Genomic DNA, 23,658 nt, shown 5'->3' with positions numbered 1-23,658 from the left:
CAGTATGAGATAATTTATTCTGAAGAGAAACAACTGAATATTACCAGTATGGTGATGGTTCAATCCAGAGAATTCATGGTAGAGGGAAACTCTATGAATGTTGTGAAAACTGGGAATCTGAATATAATGCATGTACAAAGACTTTAGCCACAGCCAAAATCTTAATATAACACCAGACAAATGTAATAAATGTGAGATTACCTTTAGCCACAATAATGCCTTATATGAAATCAGAAAATTATACTAGAGAAAGGGAGGCACCTAGCATCTCCCTTGCTCAACATTAGAGAATTCTAACTGGAGGAAAACCCTATGAATAAAATGAAGGGTGTAGGGGATAACTGTTACCTAGGGCCTATTTCTTATTGGTCATATAAAAATGTGAATATGGAAAGTTTAGCCATAGCTTAAATCTTACACACCAGGAAATGCACATTGGATGGGAACTTTTCAAATGAAATTATTGTAAGAATGACTTTAGCCATATCTCACTCCTTATACAACACCAAACAATTCATACTAAAGAAAGGAAAATTAAAAGGTGAACAGATGAGGCTTTTAACTCTAACTCTGGGGTATGCTATTTCCATAAAAAAAGTCCATACTGAGAGCATAATCTAGAGCTTAGGTGTAGTCATCCTGGCCATTAACCCCAGCTAAGCTCCCAGTGATCACCCAACTCTTCAGATGACTGGAGCCCACTGGCATCCAACTGGAACCACATGACAGACCCAAAGCAGTAACTGCTCAGCTGAGGCCTCAAATTCCCAACCCACAAAATAGTTAATTTTTTTAAAAAAATGTATCTTTATTGATTTCAGAGAGAGGAAAGGAGAGGGAGAGAAGAAGATAGAAACGATGAGAGAGTCATTGATTAGCTGCCTCCTGCATGCCCCCAACTGGGGATCGAGCCCGCAACCCAGGCATGTGCCCTGACCGGGAATCGAACCCCGATCGCCTGGATCCTAGGTCGATGCTCAACTGCTGAGCCACGCCTGGCCGGGCTGGTTACATCGTTTGAATTAAATTTGATAGATTAAAAGAACAGGAAAATCTTGTACCTATTTATGTTATAAAAATAAATGTAGTTTATTTTTATAAAGGTGTGGCTCAGTGGTCAGAGCTTCAGCGCAGGCACCAAAGGGTCTTGGGTTCAATTCCCAGCCATGGGTGCATGCCTGGGTTGCAGGTGTGGGAGGCAACCAGTTGATGTGGAAAAGTAACCACTTTCTCTGAAAAAGCAGTGGAAAGGCAACCACTCTCTCTGAAAAAGCAATGGGGAAAAAAATTAAAGGTATGAACATTTGGATTCTAGAGTCAATGAGCAAAATTGTGGTGAGTACTAGGTGATTTTGGCATGAACAAAAACTGGCCCTAAAATTCTATGGAAGATTTGGCTCTAATTTTGGTTTACAATCACATACCTAAATAACAGCTCAGTGAAGTGTCCATATTTATTCTTTCTCATTTTCTGGAAGCAAATTAGACTTATCAACTTGGTTAGCTTACCTGTGCAAATGCATAGTTCCCAGTTTTTCAAAAAATGAGAATATCCCCAAACTTGGTGGCTCATATGGCAACACAGAAGGAGCTTAATTTTTAGGTTACAATTCTAGATATAACAACCAAAGAGGGGGGAAAAAGCTTTTAAATGCAAGTAGAACATGGAGTAACAAATGGAATGAAGTCTTCTTATTTGTTCAGACATTTTATACCAAAATTTCTTTAGAGTATTTATCTGGAAGTTTCTAGTCAAAACAGTCAGACTTTGAGTTCCACAAAATCCTCTTGAGGTTCTTCCAGTGAGGAATGAGTATCACTGTGAAACACCTTCTTCCCCAAAGCTACCATAGGCAAGTTTTAAGAACAAGGTCAAGAAAACAACAATAGTTCTGTTTTTTTCACTCTTTTCTTGAAATAACATTAATGAATTTGGTCCTCCAATGACTGACCAAGAAAATTAGACATTTTTAGCATGAGTCTGTGGCTGGATTTTGGCAAGTTTTGCTTAAAGTATTGGATAATGAGCAGTGATGCTGGTGTTTGCCACTGACATTTTAGGGTCAATGTATTTAAACTTTAATGTGTTAAATTCTGCTGAAAGTTTTAATTTTTGAAATTTTAAATTACAGATTTTTTGTTAGTGTTCCAAAATCAGTTGTTCTGTCCATAAATTCAGCTGAATACAGTTCTTTGATAATCAAGGAACCTTAGTATGTAACACTCTGAATGACATTCAAATCTTTAAAAACGAAGGCAAACAGGTATCAAATATACCATTTTTCACAACGGTTATGCTGACGGAAGACTGAAGTTTTCCAGTATATTATGGGCACATCAGTGGAAGTGGATGCTTGTTAGTAACTGCTGAAGTACATCTTGAATGCCAGTTTTTTCAATTGTTGCCAAAAACCCAGATCTCAAACATACCATTGCTGTGGCATCATCAGAGTGTGCTCCTGTAATTCTTCCCAACTCAGTTCATTTGCTGCTACTTCAGAACTATTGTTGTTAGTGTCAAGTAATAGGCTTGTGAAAATGGCATATCTACAGTTTTTATTTTATCTTGGAGAAGGTGGGGCAGGAGGGAGGCAAAGGAGGGAGGAAATGGGGACATATGTAATAATGTCAACAATAAAAATTTAAAAATCTAGTCTCTAAAGCCTAATTGTGATAATAAGCAAAGCACAATTTTCTTCGTCAGTACATGAGCTGATGTTTTGTGTTTTAAAATTTTTTTTTGGATTAAATTTACTGGGGTGATATTGGTTAATAAGATTATATAGGTTTCAAGTGTACATTTCTATGATGCATGATCTGTGTATTGCATTGTGTGCCAAAGTCAAATCATCTATCACCATATATTTGACCCCTTTAGCCTTTATTACCCCACCCCCTTCCTCTGGTGACCACCATACTGTTGTATCTATGAGTTTTTGTTTTTCTTGGTTCATTTGTTGCTTTCAGTTTTATATCCCACATATGAGTGAGATCATGTGGTTCTTAACTTTTCCTGTCTGACTGACTTATTTCGCTTAGCATGATATTCTCAAGATCCGTCCATGTTGTTACAAATGGCAGTATTTCATCTTTTCTTATGGCTGAGTAGTATTCCATTGTATATATGTTCCACATTATCTTTATCTGGTCACCTACCTGAGGACACTTTGGTTGTTTCTATGTTCTGACCACTGTGAATAATGCTGCAGTGAACATAGGTGTGCATAAATGTTTGCAAATAAAAGTTTTTAAAATTTTCAGGTAGATACCCAGAAGAGGGGTTGGTGGATCATATGGTAACTCTATTCCTTATATTTTGAGGAGGCTCCAGCTGTTTTCCATAGTGGCTGTACCAGTTGATATCTCCACTGATACTGTTATAATAAACCTGGTTATTAAATAACAGGAAAGGAATAAAAGGGAGGCTGCAAAATATAGGCACGCCATTGACACAGCTTTGCCTGGAAACTGCAGTTAACATTCTCCAAGTCTATTCCGCACAGATCTATGAGGGAAGGGACTGGACAATAGAGGCATGCTCAGTATGGTCTGGGTGATGTGGAAGATGCTTACCTGTCAGTCACACCTGGGAACAAGTTAGTGTCCAGAATAGGCATGGCCACTGCCAGTGTGGAAGATTTGATATTTAAGCTCCTGAACAAAGGAACGTCTCCCCTCCTCCCTCCCTCTCTCTCGCTGCTCAAGCCTGGCTTGCGAGGGCTCCCACTCTCTGTGAGCCACATGGGACCCACACAACCGACCAATGGACTAAATCTAGCCTAATGCTACATTGGACTCAACTCCACTATGGAATGGAAACTCTGGACACTGGCCCTACTTTTGGCTCTGCTGGACTCCTAGCTGCATCTTCTCCAGGACTGGTTTAAGGAAAATGGGACTTTGCAACCAGAGAAAGATAATTCCACGCCAATAAAACAATTCACTCTCCTGTGCAAGTCTTAGAAAAGTCATTTTTCTCAATATATCACGAGAGCCACCCCACTCCGACTAATGTCTGGGAAATTGGACCCACTGATTTCTCTGGCAACACCACTAGCAATGAATAAGGATTCCTTTTTCTCCACAACCTCTCCAACACTTGCTAATTGTCTTATTGATAATAGCCATTTTAACACGTGAGATGGTTTCTCTTTTTTCTGTTAGTAAAACTAAAGTTTAATTTTGAAGGCAGTTTTATTGTTTATCAAATCATTCAATTTAACAAAGCACTTTACAACATGATAAAATCACATTAATATGCTTGGATAGAGTTGAGATCATAAATTTTATGTTTTATCAAACTATAATGTCTTTTTTTTAAAATGCCTTTTTTTAAATTGTAGCTTTGATTTGTATTTCCCTAATAGCTAGTGAAGTTGAGCATCTTTTCATATATCTGTTTGCCATTTTTAAGTTTCTTGGGGGAAGTGTCTGTTCATATCCTCTGCCCATTTTTAAATTGGATTGTTAGTTTCGTGTTGAGTTGTATGAGTTCTTTTTTATTTTTTATTTTGGATACTAACCCCTTGTCAGAACTGTTCTTTGCAAATGTGTTCTCCCATTCAGTTGGTTGTCTTTTTGTTTTGTTGGCAGAAGCTTTTTAGTTTGATATAATCCCATACATTCATTTTTGCTTTTACTTCTCTTGCCTTTCAGGTCAGATTCATAAAATCCTCTCTAAGCCCAAGGTCCGTAAGTTTAGTACCTATGTTTTCTTCTTTGTAATTTATTGTTTCAGGTGTCTTATATTTAGGTATTTTATCCATTTTGAGTTAATTTTTGTATATGGGGACAAACTGTAGTCTAGTTTCATTCTTTTGCATGTGGCTTTCCAAGTTTCCCAGCACTATTTATTGAAGAGGCTTTCATTTCTCCATTGTATGTTCTTGGCTCCTTTTTCAAAAATTATTTCCCATATATATGTGGGTTTATTTCTGGGCTGTAAGTTCTGTTTCATTGATCTGTGTGTCTGTTTTTCTGCCAAAACTATGCCATTTTGATTATTTTCACTTTGTAGTATAATTTGAAGGGAGTGTGCTACTTCTGCCTTTGTACTTTTTTCTCAGGATTGCTTTGGCTATTTGGGGTTCCATACAAATCTGATTCCCTGCCAAAGGCACAACATGGCTGAGTGATCTGCACATTAAAACATCTGAAGGTGGGAAAGTAGGAGCAAACTGGGGAGGTGGGAAAGAAGAGCTGAGATAGTGCTAGAGATGTGCAGAATGGAGCTCACAGCCTGGAGCTCCCTGCGGGGCTCAACCCAAAGAGACGATTTATCAGGATGTTGACGGCACTCTCTTCAGCCTGAAGGAGCAAAGAGACACACTGAGCATTCCTGCAGAAGTGGGTCGTTCAAGCTGTGGCTGAGCCCAATGAATGACCTGGGCAGGGTCAAAGCACAGAAGTGCGACCACAGTTACCTGGCAATTGACATTCCAGACAGAGAAACAAAGCCATGGAGTCTGGCTTCATCCCCTCACCCTCCCAGAGAAGTAGCAGGTCCCAGAAGAAGCTGTAGCAGTGAGTATTGGTTTTCAGAGCAGAGTATTTGTAGAACTGGTAATACAGAAACATTTTTTCCTTGAGTAACAGGCGCACTCTGCAACTAAACCCAGGGTCAGGTGGAAACTGCAGAGGTCTGCCAATCACCATTACTGGGAGCAAAGAAACAAAGCGACCAACTTTCACCAGCTAACCCCCCCCCCCCCGCCCCCAGATTGCAGCTGCACTGCTGGCAGCATCTGGCTTCAGGGGATAACACTGGAATTTCACAGATTTGGAACTCCATTTCCCACCAATCACATCCACCACAGGGACACAATCCCAGGTAACCCACACCCGCACACAGTGTTCCACACTGTGGGGACGTTAACAGTCATACTGTGGGGACTCACAGCCACACCAAAGCTCGGCACACACAGTATCGCACAGTCCAAATCACAAACCCTCCACTGGGACACACAGTCACATCTAATTTCACAATGAACCCTTCTCAGCACGCTCTGCCCGAACAAACTTAATAGTCCTCTTCCCCGCCTCTGTACTTTTCCCCCGAATAGCGTCAGCGACCCGGCCAAACCGCTCGGGGACCAGTACCCCGGGCCAGTACCGCGCAGATCAATCGCGCCACCTCCCGGTAGTAGGAGCGACAGGCGGTGCGCCCTCTGGGAAATGTAGTTCAGCGAAGCCCTCGCGATAAACCAGGTGGCGCCCGGCTCGAGCTTCGCCAACGAGAGCGCAGACCCGCGCCGCGGGCGTGTCCCGGCGCTCCTGGCGGAGCTGCGCGCTGCGGCTCCTACCTGCCGGCCCGGCGTGCTCGCGCTGAGCTTATAGGCACACCACTGCCCTCCCAGAGCCAGTTAACGCAGAGCGCTGACCGAGGTCTGAGACTCGAGCCACTGAGACTTCTGGGGAATGTAGTCCACGGTCAGGAAAAGCGGCAGACCCGCCTGCTTCGACTGAATCCAGCCGGTACTGAGCCCCGGCTCGGCGGAGCCCAGGAGGCCTCTGGGATTGCTAGCCCTCCCCGGAAGGCGCAGGCGCAGGCGCAGACTTTCTGGCTCGCCATCGTCGTCTTTGTTCGCTGGTGAGTTTGCCGCTGGTTCCGCCAAGTGCGAACCTGGCTGCGGGACCTGCGTTTCTGGGCTCAGTGTCGGGCTGGGAGGCTGTAGGGGAGCGTCGGCGGTGTCTGCGACCGGGCTGGGGAGGCTGGGGAATTGCCCACTGTGGTGTGTAGTGTTTGGAGCTTATCTGGAGGGGCAAGGGCACCAGAGGAAACGGGCGGGCTGGCGGTGGGGGACCAGGTGTAAGGGCGGGGGGAGGGTTGTAGACTTACTACCTGTGTGAGACGGTGCGTGGTCTCAGGTTTGTGAGGATGAATGGCATGTGAGTTTTGTGGGGTAATAACCTGTAAACCTCACTTTTCACATTTCTAAAATAATGATTGTAAGAATGCATCTTTTTGGAGCACCGGTTTTTCTGAAAGAATAGAAAAAGGCTAAGCAATTGAGCGATGAATAATTTTTAAAGCGATTTTACATCAAAGCAGGCGTGTTGTGGTGTAGTTACGAAATCAGCGTTAATTTTTTTAAGAGGAAAGATTCCCGAAGAACTTTTTATTGGGTGTCTGGATCCCCCCCCCCCCCCAATAGGTATTGACTTTTATTAATTCTTTGCCGGAACTTTGGTGAGGCAGCTTTGAGAAGCACTGGACTAAGGAATAGCTTTAAGAGGTAATTTCCACTTGTGCAGACAGCTCAGAATTAGGAAGCAAGCTGTCCTGTCTTCCGTGCAGATTAGAGTCTGTCTAGTTTGTAAATGAACATGGCAATCTGACTCCTAATTTGGCTAGGTTTTCCCCAAACAAAATGGCTTTCGTAATGTAGTGAAGCAGTTTTCTTCCATTTACAAAGACACTTTCTTCCAGTATTTTATCACACAACATTTTTCAATAAAATGAAAAAATAAAGTTCCACAGTAGAAAAATTCATATACAAGAATAATAGCTTTGATATATACAAAAAAATGGTCAGTTATAGAAAGGATAGCACTTTATTTACAAAAGCAACAAATTAGATAAAACACCTAGGGATAAATAAGAAATGTTTAAAGCCTATATTAAAATTGTTTTAAAATGTTAATGAAGGGCCCAAAGGAAGACTTGAGCAAATGGAAATATATATCATATTTTAGATAGATTTAAAAAGTCTGCAAGGTATTCTGTTATGTGAAGAAAGCAAGGTATACAGTGTTTGGTGTAATATATTTTTTGAGTAAATGGAGATAAGAATGTATATTTGTAGTTGCATGATGAAACTTTGGAGGTTTACACAGAAAATAAAAATGGTTGTTGGGGAGGGAAATGCAGCATCCAGGGCAGGGGTAAGAATCACATTTTTTGCTTGCCTGTTTTGTGTATTTCCATTTTTACCTGGGGTGGGGAAATTAGATTTCTATGTTTGCTCCATTGCTTTTTAGATGTTTATCATTGCCTCATTCTTGAATGTTTTCTTGATTCCCATGATCGTACTTTCATTTTTATAATTCCAGTCAAAACCAAGGAGCACCCCCCCCCCAACTCCGTGAGTGACTTGTGTTTCTGTCTGTCCTTTAGCTATTAGTATTACTGAGTTTCGGACTTTGATCATCTTTTTTTGCCTAGAAGAACTCTCTGTACAGTAGATTCCATTTGGGCTTCAGCTGACAAATAAGTATCCATTCCTATTTGAGGTTTGTCCTAAGCTCCTCATTCAGACATGCAGCTGCCCGACGGACAGTTCACGTGGAGGTTGCACGGGAACTTCACTCTTTAAGCCCAAAATGTCGTACTGATACTTCTTTCCTCCTGCAGTTTGCCTCCATCCGTTACCTCTTCTGTATTACCTGTTCATCAATTCATAGCACTGTCCAGCCAGATGCTAAGCCTCTTACATCTGAGTAATGGAAGGGCTTCTGAGTAAGTTTGACCCTTTTATCTCATACCCCATTAAAAATTGGTCTATATATCACATTTAATAAATGATAAATGTGTTTGCTAAATCCATAAATGACCATATAATTATAGGACACTTATATTTAATTTCTCCTAGAGTTGCATAACCTAGGTAAAATATTAGGCTTCTAAATAGTTTAAGAACTCTGAGCCATGAATAATACCAGAATAATTTCCCTTATATTTTATTTGTATCACTCAAGTTTCGTGACTTCACACTTACGAGAAAAGGGAGAAAATTATTGGAGAAAATTATATTCAAAACTGTGACTGTTCAATCAAGAGCAAGGCCACAAGTGACACCTACTTAAAAATACCTGTGTGGGTTGTGATTCTAGAGGACTCTGGCAACTCAGTCTCATAGTTTCTCTGTATAACCTAAATTATGGAAATGTTACTTTCTGTGTTCCATTTCTGAAATGTGTGCATCCTTTAAGCTGTATGATGGGTTTGGCCTGAGATGCAAAGTACAAATATTTTTTTCCATGTGCTCGTGTGTGTGTGTGCTCTAGCTTCTAAGCTAAAGGGTCATCATTACTCTGTTCTTTTTCATAGGCCAGCTTCCTTGTGCATCCCCAGGAGCTGCACTTCCCTTATCCTTTAAAACCTCTTGAGAGTCCTAAAGGCTCGGCCTGAAATCTGAGATGCTGCGTTGATCCTCAACAATAACTTCCAATTCCTGTCCTGGTCATATAACAGTTATGTGGTGAGTAGTCAGTTGTGTGGTAGCTTTGGTCTTTGTGGTTCTTTAAGGATCCACATTTCTTGCAAGTTGTCTCTTTATTATTTAGTTGTGGTTGGAGCTGGAGCAACAGTACATCCTAGTTCCAATCAGGTAGAGGAGGAAGGAATCACTACGCTAGTGCAGCGGTCAGTAACCTTTCTGTAAAAAGCCAGATAATAAATATTTTAGACTTTGTAGGATCTCTGTTGCAACTACTCAACTCAGGGATTATAGCACAAAAGTAGTTTGCCTGACGTTAGAGCATTTTGATTTATATTTTGAAAATATTTTTTAAATCACAAGATCAATTCTGTTGTAAGGACCTTTTTGCCTGCTATTCAGATGATGTTGTCTAGTTCAGTTCAAGACTGTCATTTTAGAGTATGAAAAATTCAGTTCTGGTAAGTATGTGTGAAGAATGTTGATGTAAATCCTGTAAAAATATGAGGGGTTATAATTACAAAGGAAATGTAATTTTTGTGTTTCCTTTTGGGTTATTAGGAATTTAGTAGCTTAAGTCCCAATCTGTTGTATATCATGCTTTTGCAAATTTAATGACTTAAACAATCAGTTGGAAATTTTAAAATATAGTATTACTGTAATTTGTTCAAAGTTTAGTAAAATCCACATGCTAAGCCATTTGTGCTGTGGGCTTTGGGGTGATGAAGCATCTTAACAGTTGTCTTTATTTTTTTCCTATGTTTATTTTTCTGTTTAGGTTTTGTCTTCTCTGGTTACAGTTTTCATAGGTTGTATTTGCTAGGTTTTCAGATTTACTTGCATAGGGTTGAGCAAAATAATCTCTACCTTATTTTTTTATTATTAACGAAGAAAATCCTTATTTTCTATCTATGACTATTTCCAAATAGTCATTTTTTTTGAAATATTTAGAATAGGGAAATCTTTATTGTTGAAAGTATTACATATGTTCCCCTTTCCCCCATTGATCCCCTCCATCCTGCACCCCTCCCCCCAGGCTTTCACTACACTATTGTCTGTGTCCATGGGTTATGCATATGTACATATAAATTCTTTTTAAAAAAATATATCTTTATTGGTTTGAGAGAGAGGAAAGGAGAGGGAGAGAGAGAGATAGAAACATCAATGATGAGAGAGTCACTGATCGAGCCTACAACCCGGGCATGTGCCCTGACCCGGAATCGAACCCCAATCACCTGGATCCTAGGTCGACGCTCAACCGCTGAGCCACGCCCGGCTGGGCTATACATATAAATTCTTTTGTTAATCTCTACCCATTCACCCCCGCCTTCCCTCTGAGATTCCTCAGTCTGTCCCATGCTTCTTTGTCTCTGTATCTATTTTGTTCATCGGTTTATTTTATTAGATTCCACATATGAGTAAGGTCATGTGATACTTGCTTTCTCTGACTGGCTTATTTCGCTTAGCATAGTACTCTCTAGTTCCCTCCATGCTGTCTCAAAGGGTAAGAGACCCTTTATTTTTATAGCTGCATAGTATTCCATGGTGTAAATATCCGAGAAGATGCTTGATATGATTTCAGTCTTCTTGAACCTATAGAGACTTGTGTCCTAACATGTGGCCTATCTTTGAGAATGTTCCATGTATACTTGAGGAGAATGCCTATCCTGCAGCTTTGGGTTGAAATGTTCTGTAAATGTCAGTTAAATCCATCTGATCTAGTGGGTCATTTAGAGTCACTGTTTCCTTGTTGATTTTTGTCTGGAAGATCAGTGAAGTTAGTGGGGTGTTAAAGTCTCCTACTGTGACTGTATTGCTGTCCATCCCTCCTTTAAAGTACTCTGGAAGTTTTTTTTTCAGCCTGTGTGAGTCTTTTGTTCTGAGGTGGGTCTCTTGTAGACAGCATATATTTGTGTTTTGTTTTCTTACCCATTCAGCTACCCTATGTCCTTTGATTGGAATGTTTAATCCATTTATATTTAAGATTATTATTGATAGGTACTTATCTATTGCCATTTCATTTCTTTATGCCTATGTTTCTTGTTTTATTTCAACCTCTTATTGCAGCAGTCCCTTTAACATTTCTTGCCATACTGGTTTGGTGTTGATAAACTCCTTTAGCCTTTTTTTGTCTGGGAAGCTTTTTATTTCACCATCTATTTGGAATGATAGCGTTTCTGGATAGAGCAGTCTTGCTTTGCATTACGTTGAATACTTCATGTCACTCCCTTCTGACCTGTAGAGTTTCTGTTGAGAATCAGCTGACAGCCTTATGGAAGCTCCATTGTAGGTAACAGATTGCTTTTCTCTTACTGCCTTTAAGATTTTTTTTGTCTTGAATTTTTGGCATTTTAATTATGATGTGTCTGGGCCTAAGCCTGTTTGGGTTCTTCTTGCTTGGGACTCTGTGTCTCCTGAACTTGTGTGACTTTTTCCTTCACCAGGTTAGAGAAGTTTTCTGCCATTATTACTTCAAATAGGTTCTCTAACCCTTGCTTACTTTCGTCTTATGAAATTTGTTTTATGCAACTATTGTTACATTTTATGTTGTCCCATAGCTCCCTTAAACTGTCTTTCTGTTTTTTAATTGTCTTTTCTTTTTGGTTCTCTCATTAAATTATTTTTTCTACCCTGTCTTCTAATTCACTGATCTGATCCTCAGCTTCCCCTAATCTGCTGTTTATTCCTTCCATTGTTTTTTTAAATTTCTACTATGTCATTCTTCATAGTTTCCATATCTTTTCTTGTGCTGTTGAGCATCCTTGTATCAGTATTCTGAACTCTATATCTGATAGATTGCTTATTTCCATTTCATTTAGCTCTTCTGGAGAATTCTTTTGTTCTTTCATTTGGGACTATTTTTTTTGTCTTCCCATTTTGGCTGCCTGTTTGGATTTCTATGTATTAGGTAGATCTGCTAGGACTTCCAGTCTTTTGGATGGTCTCTGGTGCAGGCCAGTGTTAGATGCTGTTTGTGACTGGCCTTGAGTACCCTGTTTGAAGTTTTCTGCACGCCATAGCTTGTGGTTCCCTCTGCTGGGGCTGAGTGTGTTTGAACAGGACCAAGATGTGCACCAAGGTCTGCTTTTCCAAGTCCTGGTCCAAAAGCAAATCAGGCCTCCAAATATTCGTTTTTTATTTTTTAAATTTTGGTTTTATTCCCTTTTAGTTTTTTCCTAAGAATCAGCTCACAAACTTATTTCTATTTTTTGTTTGTAATATATTATTTTCTTTACAAATGTTTGTTTTTATTATGTCTGCTTTTCTTTTTTGTAAATCCTTAACTTGAATGCTTACTTTATCATTTCATTTCTTTTAAAAATAAGGTAAACACTTAATGCTAAAACTTCTACAAGCATTTTTTCAAATGTGTTCTGTGGGTTCTGATATACATTGTTTTCTGTCTAATATTTATGACTATTCTGCAGTTTAATTTTTTCTTTGACCAAAAAGTTTGTTCAAGGCAGTAAAATTTGAAATTTACAACTGATTTTTTATTTCCTTCTTTAGGGTTGTTGGGTTTTTTTTGTCATAGTATTTTGTCTATCCCTTTTCTAGTTTGGAGAATATTTGAGGGTTTATATGACTGTTATATAGGCTAATTTTGAGAATTGTTCCTTAAGCATTTAAAAAAAGATTGTTTACTATTTTGAAGATGCAGAATAAACTGATTAGCTATATATTATAAATTAGTATGAATTTTTATTTTCCTATTTTTTAATATAGTCACATATTTAATGGATTTGATCATAGGTTGAGAGAGGTAGTCTTCTCAGTTATTGTGTTTTTGTATCTTGGATTTCTATAGTTTACATATTCATGATTCTCTTTCTAATTTTATTTTCTTTATTTTCAGAATTTCTGATACATACTATTTTAGATGCATGCATATATATGTATATATATGGGGTGTACCAAAGAAATGTATTTTTTTCCTGAATCTATTGAATTTTTAAGGTCAACAGCATATAATTTCCAAAAGTACTTCTTTATAGAACTCTGTTCATATTTCATTGCTGTAAAATCTCTTAGTTTCTGTGATACTAAGTATAGTCTTGTATCATTTGTATGTGTGTGTTCTTCTGTTTCTTGCCTGTTTTTTTCCTTTTTGTTTTGATCTACCTTTCATGTAGGGCTTTCAGCAAATTCTTGTGATCTTCAGATCTACATTAAGATGAACATTAGGACCTGAAAGATGATTTTAATTTTTAAAATTTTTGTTTAAAATATTACAGATGTCCCTTTTTTTCCCCAATGACCCATTCCACCCCGTCCCTTCCCCCTCCCCAGTCCCTCTCCCCACCATTGTCCCTGTCCTTGGGTTGTGCATATATGCATATAAGTTCTTTGGTTACTCTCTCCCCCTCCACCCACCCGCCCTCCTCCATCCCTCTGACATTCGTCAGTCTCATCTATGCTTCCATGTCATTGAATCTACTCTGTTCGTTTGTTAAGCTCTTTAGATTCCATGTATAAGCGAGATCATGTGATATTTGTCTTTCTCTGCCTGGCTTATTTCACTTAGCATAATATTCTCCAGAGGACCTAAAAGATTATTGTAATCTCTGTGTGCATGGGTGGGGCTTGTGAAATGGTGGGCTTCACTGTACAGCATTAAGTCAGATATCTGGGTGTTTCCTTTATGTGACTCCAAGTGTCAGTATCTATAGGTGTTCTCAAGGTCTCATTCTTTTCAGAAAAGAAACTTTCTGTCATACGACACCTGGCAACCATCAGCGCTTCATCTACAGTTTGGTAGTAGAAAGGGATAGGGACCCTCTTCTGTATATAAACTTTTACTCATTCCCTCCTTTTCTGTATGGTACGCTTAGCTACTTAGCCTGTCATTACTAAATTTGGAGACTCTCCATTATACTTTGTCTGGATAATAAATTCCTATTTCCTTCCAGCTAGGAGAGTTGGGCGCATCAACTGCTCTTTTTATAATCATTTTATTACGCTTCACCTTTCACTCTTACCCATAGAGCCTTTCTGTTGATGGCTGAATTACAAATTATCTTGCTTTTAGGTATCATCCTCATCTGCTGGCTTTTTATTTAGCCACTGAGTTCTGCAGTTAATTTACAGTCCTTTATTTTTTTTTCCTTTCAAAATTTCCTAAAACTTTTCGTCACCTGATGTCTTCTCAGCCTTTTAGTTTTTATGAGTATGCACTCCCTTTCACCCCCTTATCATCATTTTAATGGAGTAGAAGGGAGATATAGAAATAAATGCAGCCATGCAGCACCTAGTGATGGAGATACACTCTGAGAAATGCTTCAGGCAATTTCATCACTGTGCAAACGTCATAGAGTGTACTTACACAAACCTAGATGGTATAGCCTATTACATACCTAGGTTATATATATATAACCCATGGGACCACTGTCGTATATGCGGTCCATCATTGACCAAAATGTTATCATGCAGCATATAGCTGTATCTTATTTAACCACACATCTTCTTTAATAATACTTGTTTATTTCATTTTTTTTTTTTTTATCCCTTCATCCTAGGCTCTCCCAATTTTATGTTTGTCCTTTCATCCTATCACCTACCACATAAGGATGTTTTCTCTTATTTTACTAATTTATGAAGTGTGCAAGGTTACATGTAAAAGCAATTTAAGCTATATGTATCCATGAATGTCATTTACATTTGAGCTTTCTTTTATATGTAGGCTAGGTTTGAAATAAAGAGTTTGTTTATAATAGCATATTTAAAATTTTTTATTAATTGTGGAGAAATTCACAAGTGTTATTTATGTTGACCATAGCTGCTTTATTGGATTTTTACTACATGCCAGGCACTAAATATTTTATAGTTATTAACTCTTCAATGATGATTTTTTATACTTACTTTCAGAAGAGTCCTGAGGAATTATAAAGACACATCATGAGAGACCTGTGAGTTAAATCTCATCCTTCTCCATGAAAATACAGCTCAGGAAAAACTCAGAAAACCTAGGAAACAGAAAAGTATTTCCTCTGATCACAGACATTGTTTCTTAAGACTATATCTGTATGTATGGTACTCAATTTAAAAGAGTTTGGAACATAATTTATGCTTCATTCAATATGAGAGAAGCTAAGAAAAGACCACTAAGAATATAATGAGAATGCTATATTTCATTCTGTTTCGCCGAATCTCAGGATAATCAGTGTGAAGAGATTTCCATCATAAATTCAACTTCATTAGATAACTGAGAATTGATATTATTGATATTGGGGAAAAACCAGGTGAATTTCCTGAATGTGGAAAAGCTTTCGTCTATGTGACACGTCAAGAGATACAAAAGAAGTCTTGGAACAAATATCTGCATGATAACAATGTTGAAGAGCTTTCAGACTGAATCAGATCTCCTTCAGTATGATCAAATTCATACTAGAGAGAAACCTTGTGAGTATAATGAATGTGGGAAAACCTTTAGTCTGAAGCAAAACCTCATAGAGCATAAGAAAATGCACACAGGAGAGAAGTCAAATGAATGTCATCAGTGTGGTCAAGTATTCTCTCAAGTCTCATCCCTTACTCTACATTTGAGAAGCCATAAAGGAAAGAAACCATATAAATGCAGTAAATGTGAAAAGGCCTTTAGCCAGAAGGGAAACTTCCTTTCTCATCAGAAACATCATACTGAAGAGAAACCTTATGAATGTGGGAGAGCATCTGTTCAGATGCCAGGTCTTATTAAGCACCAGAGAAATCATACTGGAAACAAATCATATGTATGTAAGGAGTGTGGGAAAGCCTTCAATGGCAAATCCTGTCTCACTGAGCATGAGAAGATTCATACGGGGGAGAAACCATTTGAATGTAATCAATGTGGAAGAGCCTTCAGCCAGAAACAATACCTCATTAAACATCAGAATATTCATAGTGGAAAGAAACCCTTTAAATGTAATGAATGTGGAAAAGCCTTTAGCCAGAAGGAAAACCTCATCATCCATCAAAGAATACATACTGGAGAGAAACCTTATGAATGTAAAGGGTGTGGGAAAGCTTTCATCCAGAAATCAAGCCTCATTAGACACCAGAGAAGTCATACAGGAGAGAAACCCTATGTCTGTAAGGAATGTGGGAAAGCCTTCAGTGGCAAATCAAATCTCACTGAGCATGAGAAAATTCATATTGGAGAAAAGCCCTATAAATGTAATGAATGTGGAACAATCTTTAGGCAGAAGCAATATCTCATTAAACATCACAATATTCATACAGGAGAGAAACCCTATGAATGTAATAAATGTGGAAAAGCCTTCTCTCGAATTACATCACTTATTGTACATGTGAGAATCCACACAGGGGATAAACCTTATGAATGTAAAATATGTGGGAAAGCCTTCTGTCAAAGCTCATCTCTTACTGTGCATATGAGAAGCCATACAGGTGAGAAGCCCTATGGTTGTAATGAATGTGGAAAAGCCTTCTCTCAGTTCTCAACTCTTGCTCTACATATGAGAATCCATACTGGAGAAAAGCCTTACCGGTGTAGTGAATGTGGGAAAGCTTTTAGCCAGAAGTCACATCACATTAGACACCAGAGAATTCATACTCATTGAAGTTCTATGAATGCCTTGAATTTAGGAAAACCTTCAACAGAATTCACTTTTTTTAGTATATCAGAAAATCCATCTTTCAAAAAAGTGACAGGAATGTGGAAAACCCTTCAGCACTCAAAAACTTAAAATACTGAGATTTTAAATAAAAAGTATAGTGTTATGAAAACTTATACCTCCAGAGCCCACACAACAAACATTATTAATGCTGTACTTCTTAGGAACATTCTCACTGAAGTAAAGATCTACTCATGAACACCAACCACCATGGTTCTGGAAGGCCTACCTGAGGCATTAAGACAAAAATAAGAGAGGTATAAAGATTTATAATTAAGAGAGAAAATTGTCATTTGTGTTACATGTTTTGCTATATGGTAATCATCAGTTATTTGCTCTTGATCCAGTCGTTAAAAAACAGATTGTCTCAGAATATTGTATCCTGAAACAGATGCATGCCTTTTTGAGAAACTGGTAATTGACAGATGTGGTATCACAACTTGGTAGGGAAATCATGCATGAGTCAAAAAATGGTCTCAGGGTAACTGACTTTTCATATGGAAAAACATTAGATATTTGCTGTCATCATACATTAAAATATTTACTTATGAAATCTAATAATATTGAAGACTAGAATGCAAAATGTGAAACAATAAGAATTTTATAGAATGTTTTTAAAACCTTGAAGTAGGAAATAATTTCTAAAACTGATTCCAGAATACTCACCCTTGAGTATATATACATATACCCAACAAACATGTACCCAAGGAATCATGTACCTCTGTGTTCACTGGAGCGTGAATTATATTAGCAAAACATTGGAAACAAATGTCTGTCTCTTGTGAAATGGTTGAATAAAATATGATAGTCACACAGTAGAATATTCTCTAGTAGTTAAGTACAAGTTAAACATGTCTATCAACAAGGGAAAACCTGAAAAAATGATGTAGAATGAAGAAAAATGAAAGTGATGAATATATTATAAATACAGTTGTGTGAATCTGAATTAAATCACCACTAACCAACACCAGTATTAAGCATTGGTTATAGATGAACATTTTGATGTAAAACTATGAAGAATGGATTGCAAGGATATACACTTAGTTCCCAAAGTGGTTGCCTCCAGAAAGAAAGGTAGTGGAAGGGAAATGGGATCAAGCATGGTAGTTAAAGGATACTTTAGTTTTGTATCTAAATATCTCTCATTAAAAAAATTCCAGATAACCATAACAAAATGTTAGTTAATTCTGGGTTGTGGCAGTATGTGTTTATTTTTTGTGCTATTTCTTTTAAACTTCTGAAAATTAAAATAGAGATGGGAGTAGGGAAGCTGTACATGAAGTACATGTTAAAATGGACTTACATCCCAAACAGATGCTAAATTTTTATTAAAATTTCTAAAAGTATATCTTTAAAATATAAAAAAATTTTTAATTGTGATGGCAGCTTAACAGATTGAATTACCATTTAAGGATTGTATTTAATAATACATGCACAGACCTGATAGAAATAACTTGCTTTCACTGAAACATTTATCAGAAATTTTAATACCTTATATAACCAGTATTGGCAATGGAAATCAGACCATTTTAAAATGAGGAAACCATGCTGCTCTTAAGTTTTTTAATATGCCATTGAGTAAAACATCCACTCTTGCATGTTGGCCTCAATTTTAACCTCAGACTAATTTTTTCTCTGTTCTGCCGGACATAATCGATCAGTTCCCCACTCTGCATTTGTTTTCTTGGGGAAAAGTGCTGAAAAGAGAGACCTAAACAGTATTTGCAGAAAATCTTTTTTTTTAAGATTTTTGAAAGTGATACTTGATCCCTTTTCACAACAGCTTGACAAACAGAAAGCTTTTAATGCTCTTTGTTAATAGAAAAATGAGTATGCAACTTTTAGACATTAGGCTAATTCATATATTTCAATTTCTTTTAAACTCAAAATAATAAAATGCTAATGTAACTATAGCACTGCACTGCTTGTTAGCATTTTTGAAGGTTAGTCTTGAGATAAGGGTATAAATACCAGTGGTTGATTTTCTGAGGTAATGTACCTAAACTACATACATGTATATCTACATGAATCTAAGTTCTCTATTTCAGTCTTCATTAAACACTTTCTCATATGTCTTAAGTGGTCTGCCCTTGTGCAGAAGTCACCAGAAGAACTAGGAACTCTTAAGTCAGGCCAAACTAGGGAGACTACCTTTTGCTGCCTGTAAGTGGCCAGTACCAAGACCCAGCAACAAGAATAATTATAATGGTCAGATACAGTAAGAAGAGCAATTGCTGCATAGTATCTATGATATTGTGTACTGTAAATTTATTCAGCCATCTCCCTATTGATTCATCACTAGAGTAAACAACACTAGAGTAAACACCCTTGTAATTGGCCCTTGCATTTAGGCATTTTTATTGCTGCAGAGTAGATTATAGGCAAGAGGTTGCTAGACATATCAAAGGATATATGCTATTTTTAAATTTTAATAGATATTGTCAGTCAACTTAAAAAAAGACAAGAAAACGTGCACATATATGCAATGGAATATCACTCAGCCATAAGAAAAGATGAAATACTGCGATTTGTGATAATTTGAGAATATCTGCTAAGCTAAAGGCAGGCAGAAAAAGTCAAGAATCATATGATTTCACTCATACAGGATATAAAACTAAAAGGAACAAACAAGACAGTAGTATGGTGGTTACTAGATGAAAGGGGGATGGGTAATAGTAAAGGGGGGTCAAATATATGGTGACTGAAGATATGACTTAGGGTGGTGGGCACATAATGCAATATACAGATCATGTATCAAAGAATTGTACACTTGAAACAATTTTATTAACTAATGTCACTCCAATAAATTTAAAAAATAAAGACATCTAGCCCTTCAATAGAGGGTATGAAACTACTCAAATTTATGCTTATCTGATGAGTATCTCACCTGCTCCTAGATTTGCTTCTTTGTACATTTTGATACTATTAACCCATTTTCCTAAAGGATTATGTATATTTTCAATTCTGAAGACCTCTTCATATATTAGATACTAGGAATTTGTCTAATTTTTGTTATAAAAAGTTACTTTTTCCATTAAAGTATTTTTAAATTTCTATGTAACTAAATATGTATTAATTTTTTCTAACCTTATGAATTAGGAAGATAGTTTGGGGGAGGGGTAGAGGTGGAAGAGAGCACAGAGGGAATAGTGATAAATAAAATTAAACTTTTAAAAATATATCTCTAGATTGTATATATTATTTCTTAGGTTGCCTTGCAAGTTGGTTTTCTCGATATGTAAATATTTAATCCATGTAGAATTTAATGTCATGTAGTGAGGTAAGATTCATTGTTATTTTCTTCTGGATGGCTTTCTGTTGTACAAGCACAATTTATTAAAATAGTTTAATATGTCCAACAGCCAGTCTCACAGCTCTGACACCATCAGCAATCACAGATTCAAACTGTCAATCAAATAAACAGAATAGGCTTTAACCCTGAATTAGTTTTATTGGCATCTTTATGCCGATAAGAAAACACCTTCACAATATGTTTATTAGGCAGTCCTGCAACTGCCCAAGCAAGCACAACTTCCCGGACCTCAGCACTGGGGAACAGGAACATTCTCATTAGGAGAGTGTAATCCTAACTTCATTAAACTTTGTAGTTTGGGGGAATTTACACAACTTCCCTAAGCCTCAATTTCTTCATTTTAAAATAAGAATCCTTGAAACAGGAAACGTGACAAATATAATTCCTGGAGTGACATCACCAAAATGTTGAACTAAAAAGTTCCAGTTTATTGTTTCCCCACAAACAATAAAACAGCAGCTTTCTGAACTAACTCTGTAGTACCCCTGGAAAATAGTCAAAAGATTATAGGAACAAGCAATGCCCAATAAAGAAAAAGCCATCTTCAAATGTTAGTAGTTTTATGGCATTTTCACTCTTGCCTCACTACTCCCCAGCATGGCACTGATCTTGGTCTTGAGCAGGCAGCAACCCAGTTCCCCCTCAAACGAGGGAGCAAAGCAGATCATGCTTACAAATTGTGTACATCTTTTCTAACCTTTCTTGATACATGAAGGAATGATACAAGGCACTCATCAGAATGCAGTTGGGAAAATGAGCAGGCACTGCTCACAAAAGCTGCAAGGTGGATTACAAACCCATAGATAACTGGCTCAAGAGGTTATTGGTAGAGACACAATAGATAATCTACGGCCTGGAGGAGAACCTGGGGTAATTTTAGTTTGTAACTCCACTTCTTATTTTCTATGGAATTGATCAGACATTCATAAAAATAATTATAAACCTTTGTTAATTGGACACACTGAATAAAGACACATTTTGACATTAGAGAACAGAGTTATAGAATTTTTTTATGTGATAGTAGGTAAATTGGTATTTAGATTGTTAAAACATTAGGCTGTTATATGTAATCCCCATGGTAACTAACTAAGATCTATCCACAGGACAAAAGAAAATTGGAAGAGAATCAAAATATGTCACAAATTTAAAAATGAATGAAGGCAGTAATGGAGAAAATGAGAGGGGAATGCTGTAAAGACATACAGGAAACAGCAAAATAGCAATTCTTTTCAGTAATTAATTAAATATATATTTATTCAATTCAGTCAAAATGCAGAGGTTGCCAGAATGGATTAAAAAAAAAATGATCCAGGAAGGTGGGGGGGGGGGCTGGAAGAGATTAACCAATGAATTTATATGCATATATGCATAGCCCCCCGGACAGACAGTGTGGGAAAGGCCTGGGGAGGGGGAGGGGAAAAGATGTAAGGGGAGGGGGGCAGGGATATCTGTAATATTTCCAACAATAAACTTTTAAAACATGATCCAACTATGCTGTATACAAGATACTTTAGATCTAAAAACACAAACGAGTTGAAGGTAAAAGGATGGAGAAAGATAGTCCATGCAAGTAGTAATCAAAAGGGAGGAGGTAACTATAATAGTATCAGAGAAAGGTGACATTGAGTAAACTGTTGTAAGAGAAAAGGGTGTGTCAACTAAGAAATATAGGAATTATAAACATTTGTGCCAGACATCAGAGCCCCAAGATATATGAAGCAATCTAATAGGACTGAAGGGAAAAATACTTATTCAGTAATAGTTGGATATTTCAATACAGTCATAATCCACGTAATGATTTGGTCAGCAACGGGCCATATATATGACATTATAATCCATAAGATTATAATGAAGCTGAGAAATTCCTACTGCCCAGTGACACTGTAGTCGTAACGCCAGAGTGGAGTGCATAGCGGAAGAGGCGAGAGAAAATAAAACTACAGGAGGAAAGCCTGAAGGAAATTCACAGTAGAGGGTTCAGTGGGTCTGCAGACCTCAACCAGCTTCTTAAAATGTTTGAAAACATGGACCCCAACATCGAAAGGTTTTCTTTAATAGAAAGGAATGTTCATGGTGCATTATCTACTTACAAGTAAATCTATGATGGAAAAAAACCAAACTACTATGGACATGTTTTTGAAAAGAGTGACACTTAAAAGAGCCTCAGGCAGGTACTTCATGAGGTATTTCAGAAGAAGCATTATCATCATAGGAAATAACAACCATGCAAGTAACTGCCCCTGAAGACCTTTCAGTGGGACAAGATGTAGACAGAGGTGGAAGACAGTGATATTGATGATCCTGACCTTGTGTAGGCCTAGGCTACTTGTGTGTATTTATGTCTTTTTAACAAAAAAGTTAAAAAAGTTAAACATTTTAATTAAAAAAAAGTTTATACAATAAGGATATACAGAAAAAAATATTTTGTATAGCTGTACAATGTTTAAGTATTACAAAAGAATAAAAAAGTTAAAACTTTAAAAAAATATATCTTTACTGATTTCAGAGAGAGAGGGAGGGAGAGGGAGAGAGAGATAGAAACATCAATGATGAGAGAGTCATTGATCAGCTGCAGCCTGCAACCAGAGCATGTCCCCTGACTGAGAATTGAACCCTGATCGCCTGGATCCTAGGTCGATGCTCAATCGCTGAGCCACGCCCGGCCGGGCAAAAAAGTTAAAACTTTTAAAGTTTATAAAGTTAAAAAGTTACAGTAAGCCAATGTTAATTTATGATTGAAAAAATGTAAATAAATTTAGTGTAGCCTAAGTATGCACTGTTTATAAAGTCAGTCTACAGTAGTGTATGATAATGCCCTAGGCTTCACATTAAATCAGCACTAATTCAACTCACCCAGAGCAACTCCCAGACCTATAATCTCCATTATTGGTAAGTGCTCTATTCAGGTATACCATTTTTTATCTTTTATGCTATGTTTCTTTTAAATATTTTAAATTGATTTTAAAGAGGAAGGGGAAGGCAGAGGGGGTAGAGAGAGAAACCCCAATGTGAGAGAGAAATATTAATCAGTTGCCTCCAGTATGCACCCGGACTGGGGACTAATCCTGCAACCTGGGCTTGTGCCCTGACCGGGAATCAAACGAGCAACCTTTCGGTGTTCGGAATGATGTTCAACCAACTGAGCCAAACCAGCCAGGGCTATGCTATAGGTTTTTACTGCACCTTTTTATGTTTAGACACACAAATACCACTGGGTTACAACTGCCTACAGTATGCTGTACAGGTTTGTAACCTAGGAGCAATAGGGTATATTACACAGCCTAGGTGTATAGTAAGCTTTATCATCTAGGTTTGTGTAAGTACAGGCATATCTCAGAGATACTGTGGGTTCAATTCCAGATCACCACAATAGAGCAAATATCACAATAAAGTGAGTCACATGAATTTTTTTGTTTCCTAGTGCACTATAGTCTATTAAGTGTGCAAAAGCATTATGTCTAAAAATGTATACACTGTAATTTTAAAATACTTTATTGCTAAAAATGCTAATTATCATCTGACCCTATTAAAAAAATGACACCAATAGAGTTGTTCAACACAGGGTGGCTACAAA

At 37.6% G+C, this 23,658-nt stretch overlaps 1 protein-coding gene across 1 annotated transcript; it reads left to right on the top strand.

The window, feature by feature from the left end:
• The first annotated feature begins 6,798 nt into the window (after positions 1-6,798).
• On the top strand, positions 6,799-21,076 carry ZNF260 (zinc finger protein 260). Its single transcript, XM_016220947.2, has 3 exons — positions 6,799-8,458; positions 9,050-9,200; positions 15,024-21,076. The coding sequence occupies exon 3, from the start codon at positions 15,479-15,481 to the stop codon at positions 16,715-16,717; it is 1,239 nt and encodes a 412-aa protein (XP_016076433.2). The 5' UTR covers positions 6,799-8,458; positions 9,050-9,200; positions 15,024-15,478; the 3' UTR covers positions 16,718-21,076.
• The last annotated feature ends 2,582 nt before the right edge of the window (positions 21,077-23,658 follow it).

This window comes from Miniopterus natalensis, chromosome 18 (genome assembly GCF_054644295.1).
Source record: "Miniopterus natalensis isolate mMinNat1 chromosome 18, mMinNat1.hap1, whole genome shotgun sequence".
NCBI lineage: Eukaryota > Metazoa > Chordata > Mammalia > Chiroptera > Miniopteridae > Miniopterus > Miniopterus natalensis.
This window is presented reverse-complemented; position numbering and strand designations above follow the sequence as displayed.